This window comes from Hypomesus transpacificus, unplaced genomic scaffold (assembly GCF_021917145.1).
Source record: "Hypomesus transpacificus isolate Combined female unplaced genomic scaffold, fHypTra1 scaffold_101, whole genome shotgun sequence".
Lineage (NCBI taxonomy): Eukaryota > Metazoa > Chordata > Actinopteri > Osmeriformes > Osmeridae > Hypomesus > Hypomesus transpacificus.
In genome coordinates this window covers 229,191-246,641 of record NW_025813696.1, presented here as the reverse complement: position 1 = coordinate 246,641, position 17,451 = coordinate 229,191, and the positions used below count along the sequence as shown (strand labels likewise).

General features: G+C 49.4%; 2 protein-coding genes across 3 annotated transcripts; both read left to right on the top strand.

Annotated features, from left to right (window-relative positions):
- Positions 1-308: 308 nt before the first annotated feature.
- On the top strand, positions 309-8,589 carry pip5k1ab (phosphatidylinositol-4-phosphate 5-kinase, type I, alpha, b). Of its 2 annotated transcripts, XM_047050184.1 has the most exons (17): positions 314-365; positions 2,317-2,355; positions 3,610-3,644; positions 3,991-4,083; positions 4,164-4,294; positions 4,564-4,681; positions 4,808-4,960; positions 5,074-5,373; positions 5,498-5,733; positions 5,930-6,013; positions 6,405-6,453; positions 6,871-6,955; positions 7,119-7,274; positions 7,554-7,686; positions 7,794-7,856; positions 8,152-8,239; positions 8,393-8,589. In XM_047050184.1, exons 1-17 carry the CDS (start codon positions 320-322, stop codon positions 8,393-8,395), a joined length of 1,812 nt encoding a protein of 603 aa, XP_046906140.1. In that variant the 5' UTR covers positions 314-319; the 3' UTR covers positions 8,396-8,589. The 2 variants fall into 2 exon arrangements, with proteins under 2 accessions (XP_046906141.1, XP_046906140.1); XM_047050185.1 differs by lacking the exon at positions 2,317-2,355 and having other exon boundaries at positions 309-365.
- Positions 8,590-12,183: 3,594 nt separating this feature from the next.
- Positions 12,184-17,327, top strand: LOC124487850 (26S proteasome non-ATPase regulatory subunit 4-like). Its single transcript, XM_047050213.1, has 10 exons — positions 12,184-12,371; positions 13,020-13,160; positions 13,271-13,385; positions 13,484-13,570; positions 14,188-14,256; positions 14,793-15,008; positions 15,618-15,732; positions 15,870-16,007; positions 16,493-16,551; positions 16,787-17,327. The coding sequence occupies exons 1-10, from the start codon at positions 12,346-12,348 to the stop codon at positions 16,958-16,960; spliced, it is 1,140 nt and encodes a 379-aa protein (XP_046906169.1). The 5' UTR covers positions 12,184-12,345; the 3' UTR covers positions 16,961-17,327.
- The last annotated feature ends 124 nt before the right edge of the window (positions 17,328-17,451 follow it).

Genomic DNA, 17,451 nt, shown 5'->3' with positions numbered 1-17,451 from the left:
ACTGAGTATCTATAATGTAACTGTGGGGGCTGTGCTGCCCAGGACACTTTCAGGACTGGCTGTTAGTCTCTGGACTTTATTGATATACGTTTTTACATGTTATATTAAATGTGTATAATGTTATGGATTTCATTGTTCACAATTCATTTTTGGAACCACTATCTACTAATTGTACCTGTTACATATACTATATCATACTTCTAAAACGCCGCAAAAGTTCTTCTAATGTTAACTTTATGAGGGTTTTAAATGTATTTAAAGGGGGATAGTGTGAACATTTCCTGGCAACCCTGCGTTGTGATCATCAATCCAAACCAAGATGGCCACCGCCGTTGCAGCTGAACCGGGATCAACAGCCCCGACAGGTATCAAACTAATATGTTATCTTGTCATGTAAAACGAGTAACACAGCCACTTCTCAATACAATTACATGTTGAATTTAGTGAAACCATTTTATATATTTGTGTTTCGCTGAAGATGGTTAGGTATGTTTAATTTAACGCCCATGAGCCTGTTCTGTTGTGCTTAGCGCGTTAGCTAGCTAGTCTACAAGCCTGATTTTCTTCCCACCGCACCACCAGATAGGCACAACAGCTAGACAAGAAAGCTAGCTAGCTAGCTAGTTGGCTAGCTCACTAAAGCTAGCGGACTAACAGTTTCAGTTTGTTTTCGACGAATGGTTACTGTCTAGCAGGGCTTATTCATTGTATCCGTTATATAGTTAGGGCTGGAGAGGCTTGACAGTATGTTACCAGCAACAAGTTGCTGATTACTATCATGGGTATCTTCGATAGCTTCCACCTATCTTTAGGATCTGACTGAATGGGATGTCCGTCTACATGACCACCGCGTCGACTCTCAGACTCTAATAATGACAACGACCCTTGAACCCTTACAGAGTCTGACTAGTGTTTGGTAGGGGGCAAGTTCAAACCCCTTTATTTAATGAACTTAGAGCTGAACCCAGACATTCAATTGTGTTGATAAGTCGAGGGTAGGGAATGGTGGAAGTACAGTTTGCTGGCTCGCTGTCAATTAATTTACTGTCGAGAAACTCAAACCCGTAGAGGTAGCAGCCCATGGATATTTAAGCACGTACATCTATAACATTGTTTGCGCCACAAATAAATACACAAACTAACAAGCTACTTGTATTTAGGCTATCTGGTGACGCTGATTTAAAGCCTCATGTGACATTTGCTTTTGTTTTGGAGCTGTTGTTGCCATCACAATGTTGTTGACTTGTTCCGTAAGGCGGCTAACCACTTGACAACGGGCTGTCATGTGAATCCTATCAATTAGGCTGATGCTTGGAAGCCTGAAGGATAATGCTGTTCCCTTGGGATCATCCCACAGGAGAGGGCTTATATACCCTTAGCCATCAAGCCTGTCACAAATACTAATTAAATCATAGACTTTGCAGGAATTTACTGTAGTTGTTACCAAAACCACATCCTCCTAGGCCAAAGGTGCTCCTTAACCACATCCTTGCCTGGAGTCAATATCTAGTTTCATTCTTTAATGGCCAATATCCAGAACTGTGTTTCCGACAATTGCTGTTTTGTCAGTAGTCAGTTTGAGTCATGTTATGAGAATAGCTCTGCTCTGTCGTTGCCTCACATGGCAGATTACACAGCTCTTGGTGTCCAGTCAACAGCGAATACATAAAGATCCACAGTGTTCTCTTTTGATAATATGACACTAGTTTGATCAATTGTATCTCAAATCCATGATGCATGACAGGGCAGCGAGGGAAGTGTGACAGGGCTGAGAAGTGCTTAGTACTCCCAGCACAGTGTGGGACTCCTGCTGAGGAGCTGGGCTGTGCTTAGTACTCCCAGCACAGTGTGGGACTCCTGCTGAGGAGCTGGGCTGTGCTTAGTACTCCCAGCACAGGGTGGGACTCCTGCTGAGGAGCTGGGCTGTGCTTAGTACTCCCAGCACAGGGTGGGACTCCTGCTGAGGAGCTGGGCTGTGCTTAGTACTCCCAGCACAGGGTGGGACTCCTGCTGAGGAGCTGGGCTGTGCTTAGTACTCCCAGCACAGGGTGGGACTCCTGCTGAGGGGCTGGGCTGTGCTTAGTACTCCCAGCACAGGGTGGGACTCCTGCTGAGGGGCTGGGCTGTGCTTAGTACTCCCAGCACAGGGTGGGACTCCTGCTGAGGGGCTGGGCTGTGCTTAGTACTCCCAGCACAGGGTGGGACTCCTGCTGAGGAGCTGGGCTGGAAGTGGAGAGTGATGGATATATAGGAAGATTGTGTTGATTTGATCTTTTGTTGTACACCCCTAACAGCTAACAGTGTCTTACTCCACAGACATTAGGACCCAGTTCTGGAGGAGAGCCTTGCAGAGAGGTACCAGCATGGTTTTGCTGTGTTTCTGCATGAGTGGTGCTTCTCTCTGTCTGTCGAGCAGGCCTTCACAGGAGAGACTGGAGGGGTCTTGAGTGGTGTTCTCTTTTGTCTGTTGACGTCTAATACAACAGCAGCAATGGGCCTTAATGCCATGAGTCTCAGTTGCTTGCTCATGCTAAACTAATTCTTTTTGAATTGTACTCCAGTTAGCCTATTATCTTGATTGTTTACATGTCTTTGCCTCCAAACATTCCAGGAATAGTCTACAACATGGTGTAGTCCTACATAGTACTGACTTTGGGAATCCTTCCCACCGTCTCTGCTCCAGGCAACCTGTCTCCTCTTTCCTGTCTGCCCCCAATTTCACTTTTCCCAGCCCACACCCCCACAACCCCAGCCACGTTGTTGCCAATAGTAGTATTGCAGCAGAAACTGCAGCTCTGAAACAGATGTTGCTATTGGTTACGCCCCAGAGCCCCTGGCTGAGCAGAGTGTTTGGAAGTGTGTCTGTGAAGACACTGGCCATGTTCTGATGGAAAGTCATGGTCATGACGATGGGAAAGGGTAAAATTCCAGACACTGACTGACATGAAGAAGTATTTGTGCCACAGACATGTTGACGTCATGAGAGGAAAGGCTCCCCTCTTCTCTGAAACAAAGTGATCTAAGCCTAACCCTCCATGCTGCTCCAGACCCTGTCAGTCAGGTGGTCTGCAACACTCGGCTGGTACACACTACCTAACGTGTCTGATGTTCCGCCAGGAGCAGAACAGAGACTAATATCTCATGAGACACAATGTCAGAGTAGCATTCCATCCGTGCTAGCTTCATAGCAGGTGCCTCTTCTCTTGATAGGAGGCACGGCTGAAGAGGCAGTAGGTATATCTGGAGCAGTGTGCTCATGGGAACTGCAGTTCCAGTTGGAGCGGAGCAGTGGTGGGATTGGGAACAGCTGCAGCAGGCTCTGTGGTTGGCTGCTTCCAGGCACAGCATCTGTGTCATATCTAGCAGGGAGAAGGCGTGGGCTGCAAATAGTACAGCTAATTAGGCCTAACTAACAGAGTTATTGTTAAGATACAGACCAATGTCAAATTTCACTAGCCTACATTCACAATGGATGTGTTACGGGTGAATGTGTTTGGGACAGGAATCAATGAGAGCCAACCTGTGTCAGCTTCTTCATGTATTAAGCATGGCTGCACTGAGAGATAGCAGGCCTGTACATCTCTGATGATGTCATATCCTCTCTCACAGGCTCCAGTGGGACTCGGAACATGGCCTCTCCAGAGGTAAGATACACCAATGTTTGCCACGATCTGAAAAATGTTCAATATTGACCGTTTAATCAGACTGGTACATATTTACTGAACACTGTCAACACCACAAGTGTGCAGTGAGACCCAGGTGAAGATAAATGTTGTCAGTCAGCTGGCATGTAGGAGTGACAGCTGCAAGGTTAGGTTTCTGTGTGAGATGAATCTGATATTTACCCATGCCAAACCCAGCTGAAACAGAAACCGGTTTGACAGTGGAGACTGGTAGAGTCAGTGTGCACCTTATAGACACACTGTCGCTGTAGACTAACTTTTGTAGTTGATCTTATTTGAGTATTAATGTTGTTTGTCCCTCGGTCAGATGCCAGGCTCCTCTGGGACCGCCCAGAGCATGAAGAAGACCATCGGACACCGCGGAGTGGAGACCACCACAGGAGAAACCACCTACAAGAAGGTTAGTCCCTCCCTTCCTCCCTTCCTCCCTCCCTCCCTCCCTCCCTCCCTCCCTGACGAGCGCTCTGTTCCCCCCTCCAGACCACGTCGTCTGCGCTGAAAGGGGCCATCCAGCTGGGCATCACTCACACCGTGGGCAGCCTGAGCCAGAAGGCGGAGAGGGATGTTCTCATGCAGGACTTTGTGGTGGTGGAAAGCATTTTCTTTCCCAGGTAGGGAATGCTGACTGGCATGGGAGTCTTTAACCATGGTTTTTATTGTGTTTTTATTAACTTTCTTCTCTCTTCCTCCTATAACTTTCACCCTCCCTGCCTCCCCCCCCCCCCCCCCCCCCTCTCTCTCTCTCTCTCTCTCTCTCTCGCCCCTTTCTCTCCCCCCCCCCCCCCCTCTCTCTCTCTCTCTCTCGCCCCTTTCTCTCTCCCCGCCCCCCTCTCTCTCTGTCTCTCCCCCTCTCTCTCTCGCCCCTCTCTCCTTCCCTCAGTGAGGGCAGTAATTTGACCCCCGCTCATCACTACAGTGATTTTCGTTTTAAGACCTACGCTCCAATCGCCTTCCGCTACTTCCGGGAGCTCTTCGGCATCCGACCAGACGACTACCTGGTCAGTGACAGGGCCCATCCCCTGGGAAGGGATGTCCATCCTAGGCACACTGGTATAGGTCTCATGCTAATGCTAACACATGCCTTCTGAATGATCTGGAGGCTAAAGCTAACTCCTCTCCTGCAGTACTCCCTGTGTAACGAGTCACTGATCGAGCTTTCCAACTCTGGAGCGAGCGGCTCTCTGTTCTACGTCTCCAGCGACGACGAGTTCATCATTAAGACTGTCCAGCACAAAGAGGCGGAGTTTCTCCAGAAACTACTTCCTGGATACTTTATGGTGAGAGTGGGAGGGGTACTTTGGGGTTGGTGAGAGTAACACCGTACTCATACTGTAAGTTTAGGCAAGGCACAGTGGTCCTCACGGTTTTCCTCTCCCACCCCTCTGCCCAGAACCTAAACCAAAACAAGCGTACCCTGCTGCCCAAGTTCTACGGCCTGTACTGTGTCCAGGCTGGGGGCAAGAACATCCGGATCGTGGTGATGAACAACCTGCTGCCCTGTGCCGTCCCCATGCACCTCAAGTATGACCTGAAGGGCTCCACATACAAGAGGCGTGCCTCCCCCAAGGAGAGGGAGAAGAGCGTGCCCACACACAAGGACCTGGACTTCATCCAGGACCTGCCAGACGGACTGCTCATGGAGCCAGACAACTACAACGCTCTGAGCAAGACCATCCAGAGAGACTGTCTGGTGAGGAGGGAGGGGGGGGAGGGAGGGAGGGGGGAGGGGAGGGGGGGGGATGAGGGGGGGACGGAACAGATCTGTGTTGTTGCAGTCTCCTGGTGTGTTGACTTGTGTGTGTGTGTGCGCCCAGCTCCTCCAGAGTTTCAAGATCATGGACTACAGCCTGCTGGTGGGCATCCATAACCTGGATCAGGCCAGCCGTGAGCGGGAGCGTGCGGGGGCTCAGGGGGGGGACAGCGGGGGGTCTGAGGGGGCGGTGACCCCCGACCAGCGCCGGCCCCAGGCCCAGAAGAGCCTCTACTGCACCGCCATGGAGTCCATCCAGGGAGAGGCCCGGGGGAAGGGGGTCCTGGACTCGGAGGATCAGTGAGTCACACCTGCTGGCCTGAAACTGATGTTCTCTGGTGCTAGAGCAGCACCCTGATGTTCTCTGGTGCTAGAGCAGCACCCTGATGTTCTCTGGTGCTAGAGCAGCACCCTGATGTTCTCTGGTGCTAGAGCAGCACCCTGATGTTCTCTGGTGTTTTAGTGTGTCCTGATGTTTGTGTGTCTGTGCTTTCAGCATGGGGGGGATCCCAGCACGCAACAATAAAGGAGAGAGGATGTTGGTCTACATCGGCATCATCGACATCCTGCAGTCTTACAGGTGGGGTTTGGGTTAGGTGGGGTTAGGGTGTGAGCGTCTGGAGGGTTAGGCTGTGAGCGCCTGGAGGGTTAGGCTGTGAGCGTCTGGAGGGTTAGGCTGTGAGCGTCTGGAGGGTTAGGGTGTGAGCGTCTGGAGGGTTAGGGTGTGAGTGTCTGGAGGGTTAGGCTGTGAGCGTCTGGAGGGTTAGGCTGTGAGCGTCTGGAGGGTTAGGCTGTGAGCGTCTGGAGGGTTAGGGTGTGAGCGTCTGGAGGGTTAGGCTGTGAGCGTCTGGAGGGTTAGGCTGTGAGCGTCTGGAGGGTTAGGCTGTGAGTGTCTGGAGGGTTAGCCCTCGACAGCCTCAGCTGTGCTAATACCCCATGGGATTAGAATTCTTCTTCTTTTTTATTTTCAGATTTGTCAAAAAGTTGGAACATTCATGGAAGGCACTGGTTCACGATGGGGTAAGATTCCCCTCTAAAGGCAGCAACACTGTAGAAATGACTCACCAGAAAATCCATGTGACCCCCCCTGTTAGTGTCCTCTATCCAGGTGACCCCCCCTGTTAGTGTCCTCTATCCAGGTGACCCCCCCTGTTAGTGTCCTCTATCCATGTGACCCCCCCTGTTAGTGTCCTCTATCCAGGTGACCCCCCTGTTAGTGTCCTCTATCCAGGTGACCCCCCCTGTTAGTGTCCTCTATCCAGGTGACCCCCCCTGTTAGTGTCCTCTATCCAGGTGACCCCCCTGTTAGTGTCCTCTATCCAGGTGACCCCCCCTGTTAGTGTCCTCTATCCAGGTGACCCCCCCTGTTAGTGTCCTCTATCCAGGTGTTGTCGACCCCCAGCCGACCCTTGACCTCTTGTTTCCTCCTCTCTCCAGGACACGGTGTCTGTGCACAGACCAGGTTTCTACGCTGAGCGCTTCCAGCAGTTCATGTGCAATACTGTGTTCAAAAAGATACAATGTAAGACTGTGTGGTGTGTGTGTGTGTGTGTGTGTGTGTGAGTCATGCTGTTCACGTTGGTGGTAATAGCTCTCAAAGCATTCTTTCTGTTGAAATTCAGAAACATTGACATGTTAACTTGCGTCTCTCCTCCCTCCCTCGTTCTGTCCTCCCCCTCTCACAGTGAAGCTCTCGCCCTCCAAGAAGAGTCGTGGGGGGGGCCAGGGGGGCCTGAGGAGAGCCCCCACCCCCCTCTCCCATGCAGCAGGACATGCCCTGGTGGACTCCAGACTGGTCTACCACTCCCACTACAGCCGCACGGACACTGAAGTAGAGAGTGGTGAGGGAGGGACGGAGGGCGGGCGGGCGGGCATGTATGGACAGGAAGTAGATAGAATTGGGGAAAGGTGGGAGCAGATATGTGGTGTTGCAGTCTCCTGGTATGTTGACTTGAGGGAGGGAGGGAGGTTTAAATGCCACAAGCCAGTTGGACAAAAGGCCATATGGAATGCTGCAGTGCAAGTTGGCTTCCATCATGACTGTCCTCAGATCTGAAGTTGTACCCTGATGAGGGCCATAGACACAGAACAGTAGTTCATGTGTCCTCTCCTGTGTGCAGGCGTGCAGGCAGGCAGACCAGACCTGGTGCCCAGGACCCCTCCGCTGGCTGTGGGGGCAGGTGATGGCCAGGCCAACCTGTCCATGTCATCACTGGGGAGCACAGGACTCACCTCATCCTCCCCTCCGCTACGGTGACACATCCCTTCATCATCCACCCCTCTGTTACACAACCTCTCCCTCTTCACGTCCTCCAACCCTTCTTCCCCAACACCATCTTCCTCTTGCTGTGTCTTTGTAGGTCAGTCGGAGTAGAGGTGCACAAAGCAGCAAGCACTGACCAAGACCACGGGGCCACCCAGAGGTAGGAGGGGGAACTCCACTCTCACCAGCGCCCTCACGCATAAAATAACAGCCTGCATTTACACTAAGCCTCTCTCTCTCCCTCCTCCCCCCTCTCTCCCTCTCTCTCTCTCTCTCTCTCTCTCTCTCTTTCTCACCCTCTCTCTCTTTTTCACCCTCTCTCTCACCCTCTCTCTTTGTCACCCTCTCTCTCTCTCCCCTCTCTCTCTCTCTCTCTCTCTCTCTCTCTCTCTCTCTCTCTCTCTCTCTCTCCCTCTGTCTCTCTCCCTCTCTCTCTCCCTCCCTCCTGGTGTCAGCATGGGGGCTGAGGCGTCAGGCGAGCAGTCGGGGAATGAGGATGCCATCTCACTGTCAGACATCATCCCAGAGACCAACATCTGTTTCGTAAGTCTGCTCCCTCCCTCAGGGGCGCCTTGTCATCAGGGGCGTCCCGTCATCAGTCCCCTGAGCAGCCTGTTGGCTTCTGTCAGAGGCTGAAGTGTCTGGTGATCTCACCCTGTCTGGGCTCAGGTTCTGCTCTCTGGCTCTCTTCCACAGTAACAGCCGAGAGCCGTCTAAAGAAGAGGGGGATCTGGAAGAGAGAGAAAAGAACACATCAACTAAGAGAACCCTTCCTCACTTCCTTCACCTAAGGTCTCCTTCATCCTCTGCTGGGGAGGAGTGTGGCGTGCTAGCTCACCGCAGGGGAGGGGGGGAGGAGTCTGGCGTGCTAGCTCACCGCAGGGGAGGGGGGGAGGAGTCTGGCGTGCTAGCTCACCGCAGGGGAGGGGGGGAGGAGTCTGGCATGCTAGCTCACCGCAGGGGAGGGGGGGAGGAGTCTGGCGTGCTAGCTCACCGCAGGGGAGGGGGGGAGGAGTCTGGCGTGCTAGCTCACCGCAGGGGAGGGGGGGAGGAGTCTGGCGTGCTAGCTCACCGCAGGGGAGGGGGGGAGGAGTCTGGCGTGCTAGCTCACCGCAGGGGAGGGGGGGAGTCTGGCGTGCTAGCTCACCGAGGGGGAGGGGGAGGGGGAGACAGTGTGTGCTGCTAGAAAAACAACTACATTTTAGAAGTGGCTGAGCCCGCTTGCATTGCCCACAACCGCCATCTTTTGAGTTTCCACAGGCTTCTATTGGAGTGAGGGAGGAAGGGAGATCCAAGAGGTGTAGAGGTGGAACTCTCCCTTGTTTCAGACTCGAGCCTCTTCTTGCCTAAGTGGTTGTTGCCGTGGCTGTGCACAGCGTTAGGGTTAGGGTTCAGCCGCGCATGACTCAGAGCCCTAATGTTTCCAGTACCGGCATCCATGTCTTCAGGGGCTCCTCAGGTCCAACAGGAGATAGGACAGGACTGTTCTCAAGTGTTTTATGAATCTGTTATGACCACACTATACTATCATTGCTAAATGTTACAAGTGCAAAGGTTTTCCAATCATATATGCATTTCTAGATAACTGGCGTAGATCTTTGCTATGAAAGACTGAATGTTGAATCTGAATGTTTTGGGGATCAAACAGGTCCACACTAGTACAGATAGTTTGGCTTCCCTCTTTTTGGTGGGACTTTGTTAAAGCCTTGCTGGGACCAACCCACACGCGTTCACCTGGGTGTTCACCTGGGTGTTTACCTGGGTGTTCACCTGGGTGTTCACCTGGGTGTTCACCTGGGTGTTCACCTGGGTGTTCACCTGGGTGTTCACCTGGGTGTTCACCTGGGTGTTCACCTGGGTGTTCACCTGGGTGTTCACCTGGGTGTTCACCTGGGTGCGTGCGACACTGGGTGTCAGCAAGGCTTGGACAGAAGTTCGACACACAACCAGATGAATATGGTGCTGGTAAGGGCTGGTGTTATACCTGGTTGTCATGACACCCCTGGCCTCCTTCTGTCTGAGACCACATGTGCAATGCTGGTGCTGCAGAGGAGATGCCCATGTGCTTGGGGTTAGCAGAGAGGCTAACCTGAAGATCTGTGAACAGAAAGACAGCACTCATCTTTTACACTTCTGTGTAACTGCAGTCAGTCCGTGACGAAACACGGCCCTATTGTCATTTTATCTAGTCATTTTTCGTACATCATTTAAATTTACACTTCACTGCCAATCATATCTTTATAAACATATGGACCAATTGACTGTTGCGGTTGGAAACGGTGGGAGTTTTGTGTACACAGTTCTCTCATCTTTGAAGACACGCCATCAAATTGTTTGGTTTATGGATCCTTTTATATATTTTTGAAGTTGTCCCACGAGTACAGAGTTGTCCCCAAGGTACTAAGTACCTTGATACCCAGCCATGTTCCATTTTCCATAAATGCACAAAAAAGTCATTTCTGCTGGTTACGGAAATGACTTGGACCTCATTGTACTGTCAGACAAACTGAACCAGCTGCACCATACTTCATTACGAATGAACTCCAGGCATTGGGATGTAGTCCTTTTGATTTTTATGGATAACTGTTTTTCCATTATTTTTGTCTTTCCACATCATACTCGTGTACACTAAACAGTGGGCTTGTTTTCCATGTGACTTAATAGAAGTGATGCGACTTCCTCCGCACATGCTCAGGTGTTACAGCTGGGTTCTGAGCTCATGTGGTCTTCACACCAGAGGGGCTGGGGAGCAAATGGAGACATATGGAAGTTAAGAAAGGGTGTTCTGCATTTCACCAGCCAGAGACATGGTTCCAAAGAATACATCTGAACACAGCCATGCCTGCAAGCCCAACGGGGGCTGTGAACATGCATGATCCAGTGGGATTAACAATAAACACAACATGGAAAGCAATCAAAATGCTTCTGTATGGCTGGACACAGAAACCCTTCAGGGCAGAGCAGTATTTAAGATGGATATTTTTTTTTTTCTGCTTTGAAGATTTGAACCAGATCTCTTCTCAGTCTTTTCTGCATGAGGGCAGACAATAGTGTGGGTGTGTTTAGGGGGTGGGTGAGTTGGGTGGTTACAAAATTATTGTGTTTAACAGGGAATTAATCCACTTCATGGTCTTAAAGAATTCAAAGTTTATGTTTACTACTTTCCCTCTCTCCCATGACTGATGCATCCAAATACCAGAGGTGGCAAACACACAGTACTACTGGTTACCTCCTCCATGGCCACACCTGGCCACACCTGGCCACACCTGGCCACACCTGAGTCGGAAGTCTTACTGTCACCAATGACAACGCTCCAACGCTATTTATTCCCCTCGTTGTGATGAAAAACAAACCAATCCTGTAAAGCCTTAGTGTGACAACAGGGTTCCAGTCAGTGGAGACTGGCTGTTTCTGATTTGGACAGCTTCAGAACAGCCTTTTTTAACATTCTTTTTTCAAACACATGTTCATGTTAGAAAACGGTGTTGGTCCTAATGGTTGTTGATTTGACCGCTGCACAAGTGACCCACGATCCTGCTGTGTCAGAGGCAGGCACACACTACACAACTTGAACACAAATGCAATATGATCAAGTCTGCCATCTGTCAGTTTCCAGAAATGTATTTATTATGACTATTATTATGACCTTTATGTAGGCTGAAATGATTTGTAAGATTTATGTACCGTAGACGATTGTAAGTATAATAATGTATTCTGACACAAAACAATGTCTGCATCTTAATGCAGTGTGATTTGCATAGGGGATGGGATTATTTGACAATTCACTTTTATATCATGGTTTTATTGTGATAAATGATATACTCTCCATACTGATTTGGGGAATATATTGTCCCATGCTTTTCTACATGAATGTTTCACACGGTCTCAACAGTTGCTGGTTGCCGTCTATGCTTCAATTACTATATTTCTACTGTGTGTATAAAATGTTTATATGTACATACGAGTCACATAAATGCCTTCTCATGCTGTCCGTGCTGCCTGTTCATTATGCCATGTTTCAGTTATGTGCTAGTGATGTTGTTCATATTGTCTCCCTGATTTTAAAGGATTAAACATATTTTCTAGATGTTGAGTATTGTGAATGTGTGAGCTAGCGTTACGTCGCGTAGTTGCTCCTCATTTTAAATCCCAGGTGAGCGGCGCGTGTCCCAACCCCTGTCTGGATCCTCCAACCTGGAAGCAGAATGCTCCTAAAAAAAACTGGATCGACAAAACTACACGGACTGAAGTACACGGATCGAGAATATAACTGGATCAAGAGTCTTTTATATATAAGCATTTTTATTGTGTAGCCTGTATTGTTGTATTGCTACGTAGCCTACACATCATAGGGAAAAGACGTCCACAGAGCTAACCACTTGCTCCCCGTATGCAGAAATCAGGTCGCAGACAAATGGGGGGGGGTTTCTCTTGAATTCTCGAGTTGCGACACAGCTGTCTGTTTGGTCTAGCGCAGGACCCAAACGCATCTTGCTTCTCAGCAGGGCCACTAGTCTAGGAGGGGGTCCATGTCTGTTTATGTCAAAGAACAACTGGTCCTAGATCAGAACTGTTTTTCACCCGCTTTAAAGAACAACATTTCCCATCAATCACTTCCGGTGACGTAGAAGTTACAGAAAGATTCCAAGATGGTGCTCGAAAGTACTATGGTCTGGTAAGATTATCAGACATCTCATATTTATCAGATTTTCATTATTTTTAAGTAAACCAAAACTGTATATTTAGGTGTTTGATATGTTTACTTGTATTTGCAAGCAGTGAGATAAGCGTTAACTGTAGATTAACGGGATATCAGCGAGCTAGCCAGCCAGCTAACCAGTTATTTTCCTGAGTCACTGCACAGTAATCTACTAAAATAGCTAGCTCTAGCGTGGTTTAGACCTTGTTTTTAGTTATTAAGATAGGGATGATACCCAAAGCAACTGAGTAACAAGGTACTGTCCTGTTTCGTTTGTGTTTGGATGAGTAGCTGGCTAGTGGATCTGTAAACCGGTAGCTAAATTGTTTCTGGTGCTAGTTGTGTTAGCTATCTAGCTAGCTAAACATAACAATGACAACTGGTCATTATAGCTAGCTGGGTAGTGACAGCTGACTAGCTATTCTTTCACTTGGTCTCAATCATATGGAACAGCCTGTCATGTGTATGAGTTATACATATATTCAATAGTCTATAGTTTGAACAGTTGATAAATATCGCTTCGTTAGCCCATTGGCTGACCTGCATATGAAATCACTTCAATTAATAGTGATAATCTTACGAAACTGTTGGCCTGACAATGTGAACCCCTATACGTTCTACTAGTGTGGACAACAGTGAGTACATGCGCAATGGAGACTTTTTACCCACGAGACTGCAGGCCCAGCAGGATGCTGTCAACATTGTGTGTCACTCCAAGACCCGCAGTAACCCCGAGAACAATGTGGGCCTCATCACCATGGCCAAGTAAGGGAACCTTGTGCATAGTAACGGGATGTTTTGTGTATGAGTGTATGGGACATTTCACTGATTGCTAACAAATACCGTTTCACTAACAACCCGTGTTTCCTATGCAGTAACTGTGAGGTGCTGACCACACTCACCCCAGATACAGGCAGGATCCTGTCTAAACTACACGCTGTTCAGCCCCGCGGAAACATCAGCTTCTGCACTGGCATCAGAGTAGCACATGTGAGTGTTCTACAAACTGCTGCACCATCGCATCTAGCAGCTAAAACATCGTAGTCTGGTTCTTCAATCACCTCTTCTGTTCTCTCCTATCCCTGTAGCTGGCTCTGAAACACAGGCAGGGGAAAAACCACAAGATGCGCATCATTGCTTTTGTGGGCAGCCCAGTCGAGGACAACGAGAAAGATGTGAGCTCTCATTCTGGTGTCTGTGTCTGCATACAGTACATGTGTCTGGGTCTGCATACAGTACATGTGTCTGGGTCTGCATACAGTACATGTGTCTGTGTCTGCCTACAGTACATGTGTCTGCATACAGTACATGTGTCTGTGTCTGCATATAGGACATGTGTCTGTGTCTGCCTACAGTACATGTGTCTGCATACAGTACATGTGTCTGTGTCTGCATACAGTACATGTGTCTGTGTCTGCATACAGTACATGTGTCTGCATACAGTACATGTGTCTGCATACAGTACATGTGTCTGTGTCTGCATATAGTACAAGTGTCTGTGTCTGCATATAGTACAAGTGTCTGTGTCTGCATACAGTACATGTGTCTGTGTCTGCATACAGTACATGTCTGCATACAGTACATGTGTCTGCATACAGTACATGTGTCTGTGTCTGCATACAGTACATGTCTGCATACAGTACATGTGTCTGCATACAGTACATGTGTCTGTGTCTGCATACAGTACATGTGTCTGCATACAGTACATGTGTCTGCATACAGTACATGTGTCTGTGTCTGCATACAGTACATGTGTCATGGGGTGTAAGTTTAACAACCTGATTTTCCTCAGCTGGTCAAAATGGCGAAGCGTCTGAAGAAGGAGAAAGTGAGCGTGGACATTATTAACTTTGGTGAAGAGGTATGTCATGTCAGCATCCACAGCTATGTTGTTGTCTGAGGGAGAGACTGTTAGGGGGCAGGTAGAGAGACTGTTAGGGGGCAGGTAGAGAGACTGTTAGGGAGCAGGTAGAGAGACTGTTAGGGGGCAGGTAGAGAGACTGTTAGGGGGCAGGTAGAGAGACTGTTAGGGAGCAGGTAGAGAGACTGTTAGGGAGCAGGTAGAGAGACTGTTAGGGGGCAGGTAGAGAGACTGTTAGGGAGCAGGTAGAGAGACTGTTAGGGAGCAGGTAGAGAGACTGTTAGGGGGCAGGTAGAGAGACTGTTAGGGGGCAGGTAGAGAGACTGTTAGGGAGCAGGGCTTGAAATTAACTTTTTTTACTGGGTGGCACTGGTGCTCCCAACTCTAAAAAGTTGGGAGCTTTTGTGCAATAATCTTTGTTAGCGATTTATTTTGCATGCTAGTTATGGTCCAAATTTGCAAAATGGTTGCAGTATCAAGCCCTGTGGGGAAATGATGATGATGATGATGCGTGTATGTCTATCTGCTTCCTCCAGGAGATGAACACAGAGAAGTTGACTGCCTTCATAAACACTTTGAATGGAAAGGAGGGTGCAGGTTCCCATCTGGTGACCGTTCCCCCAGGCCCCAGCCTGGCCGACGCCCTGCTCTCCTCCCCCATCCTGGCTGGGGAGGGAGGTGCCATGCTGGGTCTGGGGGCTAGCGACTTTGAGTTTGGGGTGGATCCCAGCGCTGATCCAGAGCTGGCTTTGGTAAGAAACATGCATGGAGAAGTTATCCAAGACAAACCGGCACAATCTTTCTTTCACTCATTCACCCCCCTCTTACTCTCCCTCCTCCTTGTTTTCTCATGAATCTCATCTCTTATGTTACTGACTGACTGTTTGTTGATCCTGTAACACTGTGTTGTTGGCCTACCTGGTTAAATAAAGGTGAGCTGAAGTGTAACCCCTGTGTACAGGCTCTGAGAGTGTTGAAGTGTAACCCCTGTGTGTGCAGGCTCTGAGAGTGTTGAAGTGTAACCCCTGTGTACAGGCTCTGAGAGTGTTGAAGTGTAACCCCTGTGTACAGGCTCTGAGAGTGTTGAAGTGTAAGCCCTGTGTACAGGCTCTGAGAGTGTTGAAGTGTAACCCCTGTGTACAGGCTCTGAGAGTGTTGAAGTGTAACCCCTGTGTACAGGCTCTGAGAGTGTTGAAGTGTAACCCCTGTGTACAGGCTCTGAGAGTGTTGAAGTGTAACCCCTGTGTACAGGCTCTGAGAGTGTTGAAGTGTAACCCCTGTGTACAGGCTCTGAGAGTGTTGAAGTGTAACCCCTGTGTACAGGCTCTGAGAGTGTTGAAGTGTAACCCCTGTGTGTGCAGGCTCTGAGAGTGTCCATGGAGGAGCAGAGGCAAAGGCAGGAGGATGAGGCACGCAGGGCTGCCGTGGTGTCGGCTGCAGAGGCTGGCGCCCCTAACCCCTCCCCCACTGCAGACGGTGAGAGGAAACAGCCTAGCGATGAGTCCTTCTGATGAAAACAGAATCTGCTAAGCAATCAGTACCCACATCCTTCTGGGTAGTATTTGAACTGCCTAACTTCTCTCCTCTCTCCCTCTCCTCTCTTGCTGCTTCAGAGTCAGACAACGCCCTGTTGAAGATGTCCGTCCCCCAGGTGGACACGGCCACACCTGCCCTTCCTGACTTCAGCCGCATGACTGAGGATGAACAGATTGCCTATGCCTTGCAGATGTCCATGCAAGGAGCAGGTGGAGGTCAGTGACTCGTGTCTAGTAGCTACTGTCCCCTTCAGTGGTGCTCTGTTCCCTTCAGTGGTGCTCTGTTCCCTTCAGTGGTGCTCTGTTCCCTTCAGTGGTGCTCTGTTCCCTTCAGTGGTGCTCTGTTCCCTTCAGTGGTGCTCTGTCCCCTTCAGTGGTGCTCTGTTCCCTTCAGTGGTGCTCTGTTCCCTTCAGTGGTGCTCTGTTCCCTTCAGTGGTGCTCTGTTCCCTTCAGTGGTGCTCTGTTCCCTTCAGTGGTGCTCTGTTCCCTTCAGTGGTGCTCTGTTCCCTTCAGTGGTGCTCTGTTCCCTTCAGTGGTGCTCTGTTCCCTTCAGTGGTGCTCTGTTCCCTTCAGTGGTGCTCTGTTCCCTTCAGTGGTGCTCTGTTCCCTTCAGTGGTGCTCTGTGTACTTCTCTATCGATGAGCACACAGTTGGCTACCCAAACACCCTGATGTTTCAGTATCATACTTGTGTCCTGCAGAGTTTGGGGGTGCAGAAGACATGGACACGGGGGCTCCCATGGACTCTTCAGAAGCTAAGGTGAGACTGACCTTCTGGTGCCCCACGACAGCATGAACACCTGCTTCGACAGGGGATGTCACATGATACAGGGAAAGCAGTAATCATCACCTGCTGTCGTGTCATCACCTGCTGTAGTGTCATCACCTGCTGTAGTGTCATCACCTGCTGTAGTGTCATCACCTGCTGTAGTGTCATCACCTGCTGTAGTGTCATCACCTGCTGTAGTGTCATGGCCTGATGTTCCCGTGTGTAGGACGAAGAGGACTATGATGTCATGCAGGACCCAGAGTTCCTCCAGAGCGTCCTTGAGAACCTTCCCGGCGTCGACCCCAACAACGAGGCGATCCGCAACGCCATGGGTTCCCTGGCCTCCCAGACTGGATCCAAACCCCCGGAGGGCAAGAAGGATGACGAGAAGAAGAAATAAACACACTCACACACACGTTCACACACAGTATGGAAGACTACTGCAGAATGAAAGACTGAGAGATGTATGGTGTTTTCCCATCCAAAGCATACATTAAAAACATTTTAGACACCCTGTAAAGGCCTGTTGACAATGGATCCTTCTATAGTATAACTGTGTAAACGGAAACCTGTCACTCATGGGAGTTTTTGTATAGTTAAGGCTTATGACCAAGGCTTTATTCTGTTTTGCGTCAAGGTCGATGCATGTTTCTTTTTTTTGGGGTGGGGGAAACTTTTGTATTACAGTGGGACATGGTAACTACTCAGAAACATTCAGTAAATGGATATTACCTGCTGATAATCCTTAATAAATTTACAAAATAAAACAGCAGTTGAAGTTTCCTTTGTTACATTTCGGAACTGCTAATAGAAAGATATTACCACTGCAACCTTAAAAAATCTAACAGGGCTACGTTTGTCAAGATAACATCTTTTGTTGCATCGTTAGTT

Bases quoted from the DNA above. Each gene is read 5' to 3' on its own strand.
- pip5k1ab (XM_047050184.1), top strand. From the start codon at position 320: ATGGCCACCGCCGTTGCAGCTGAACCGGGATCAACAGCCCCGACAG. The intron at 4,084-4,163 runs GTTAGTCCCTCC...TCCCCCCTCCAG, and splicing joins GAGAAACCACCTACAAGAAG to ACCACGTCGTCTGCGCTGAA. The intron at 4,682-4,807 runs GTCAGTGACAGG...CCTCTCCTGCAG, and splicing joins TCCGACCAGACGACTACCTG to TACTCCCTGTGTAACGAGTC.
- LOC124487850 (XM_047050213.1), top strand. From the start codon at position 12,346: ATGGTGCTCGAAAGTACTATGGTCTG. The intron at 15,009-15,617 runs GTAAGAAACATG...CTGTGTGTGCAG, and splicing joins CTGATCCAGAGCTGGCTTTG to GCTCTGAGAGTGTCCATGGA. The intron at 16,552-16,786 runs GTGAGACTGACC...TCCCGTGTGTAG, and splicing joins TGGACTCTTCAGAAGCTAAG to GACGAAGAGGACTATGATGT.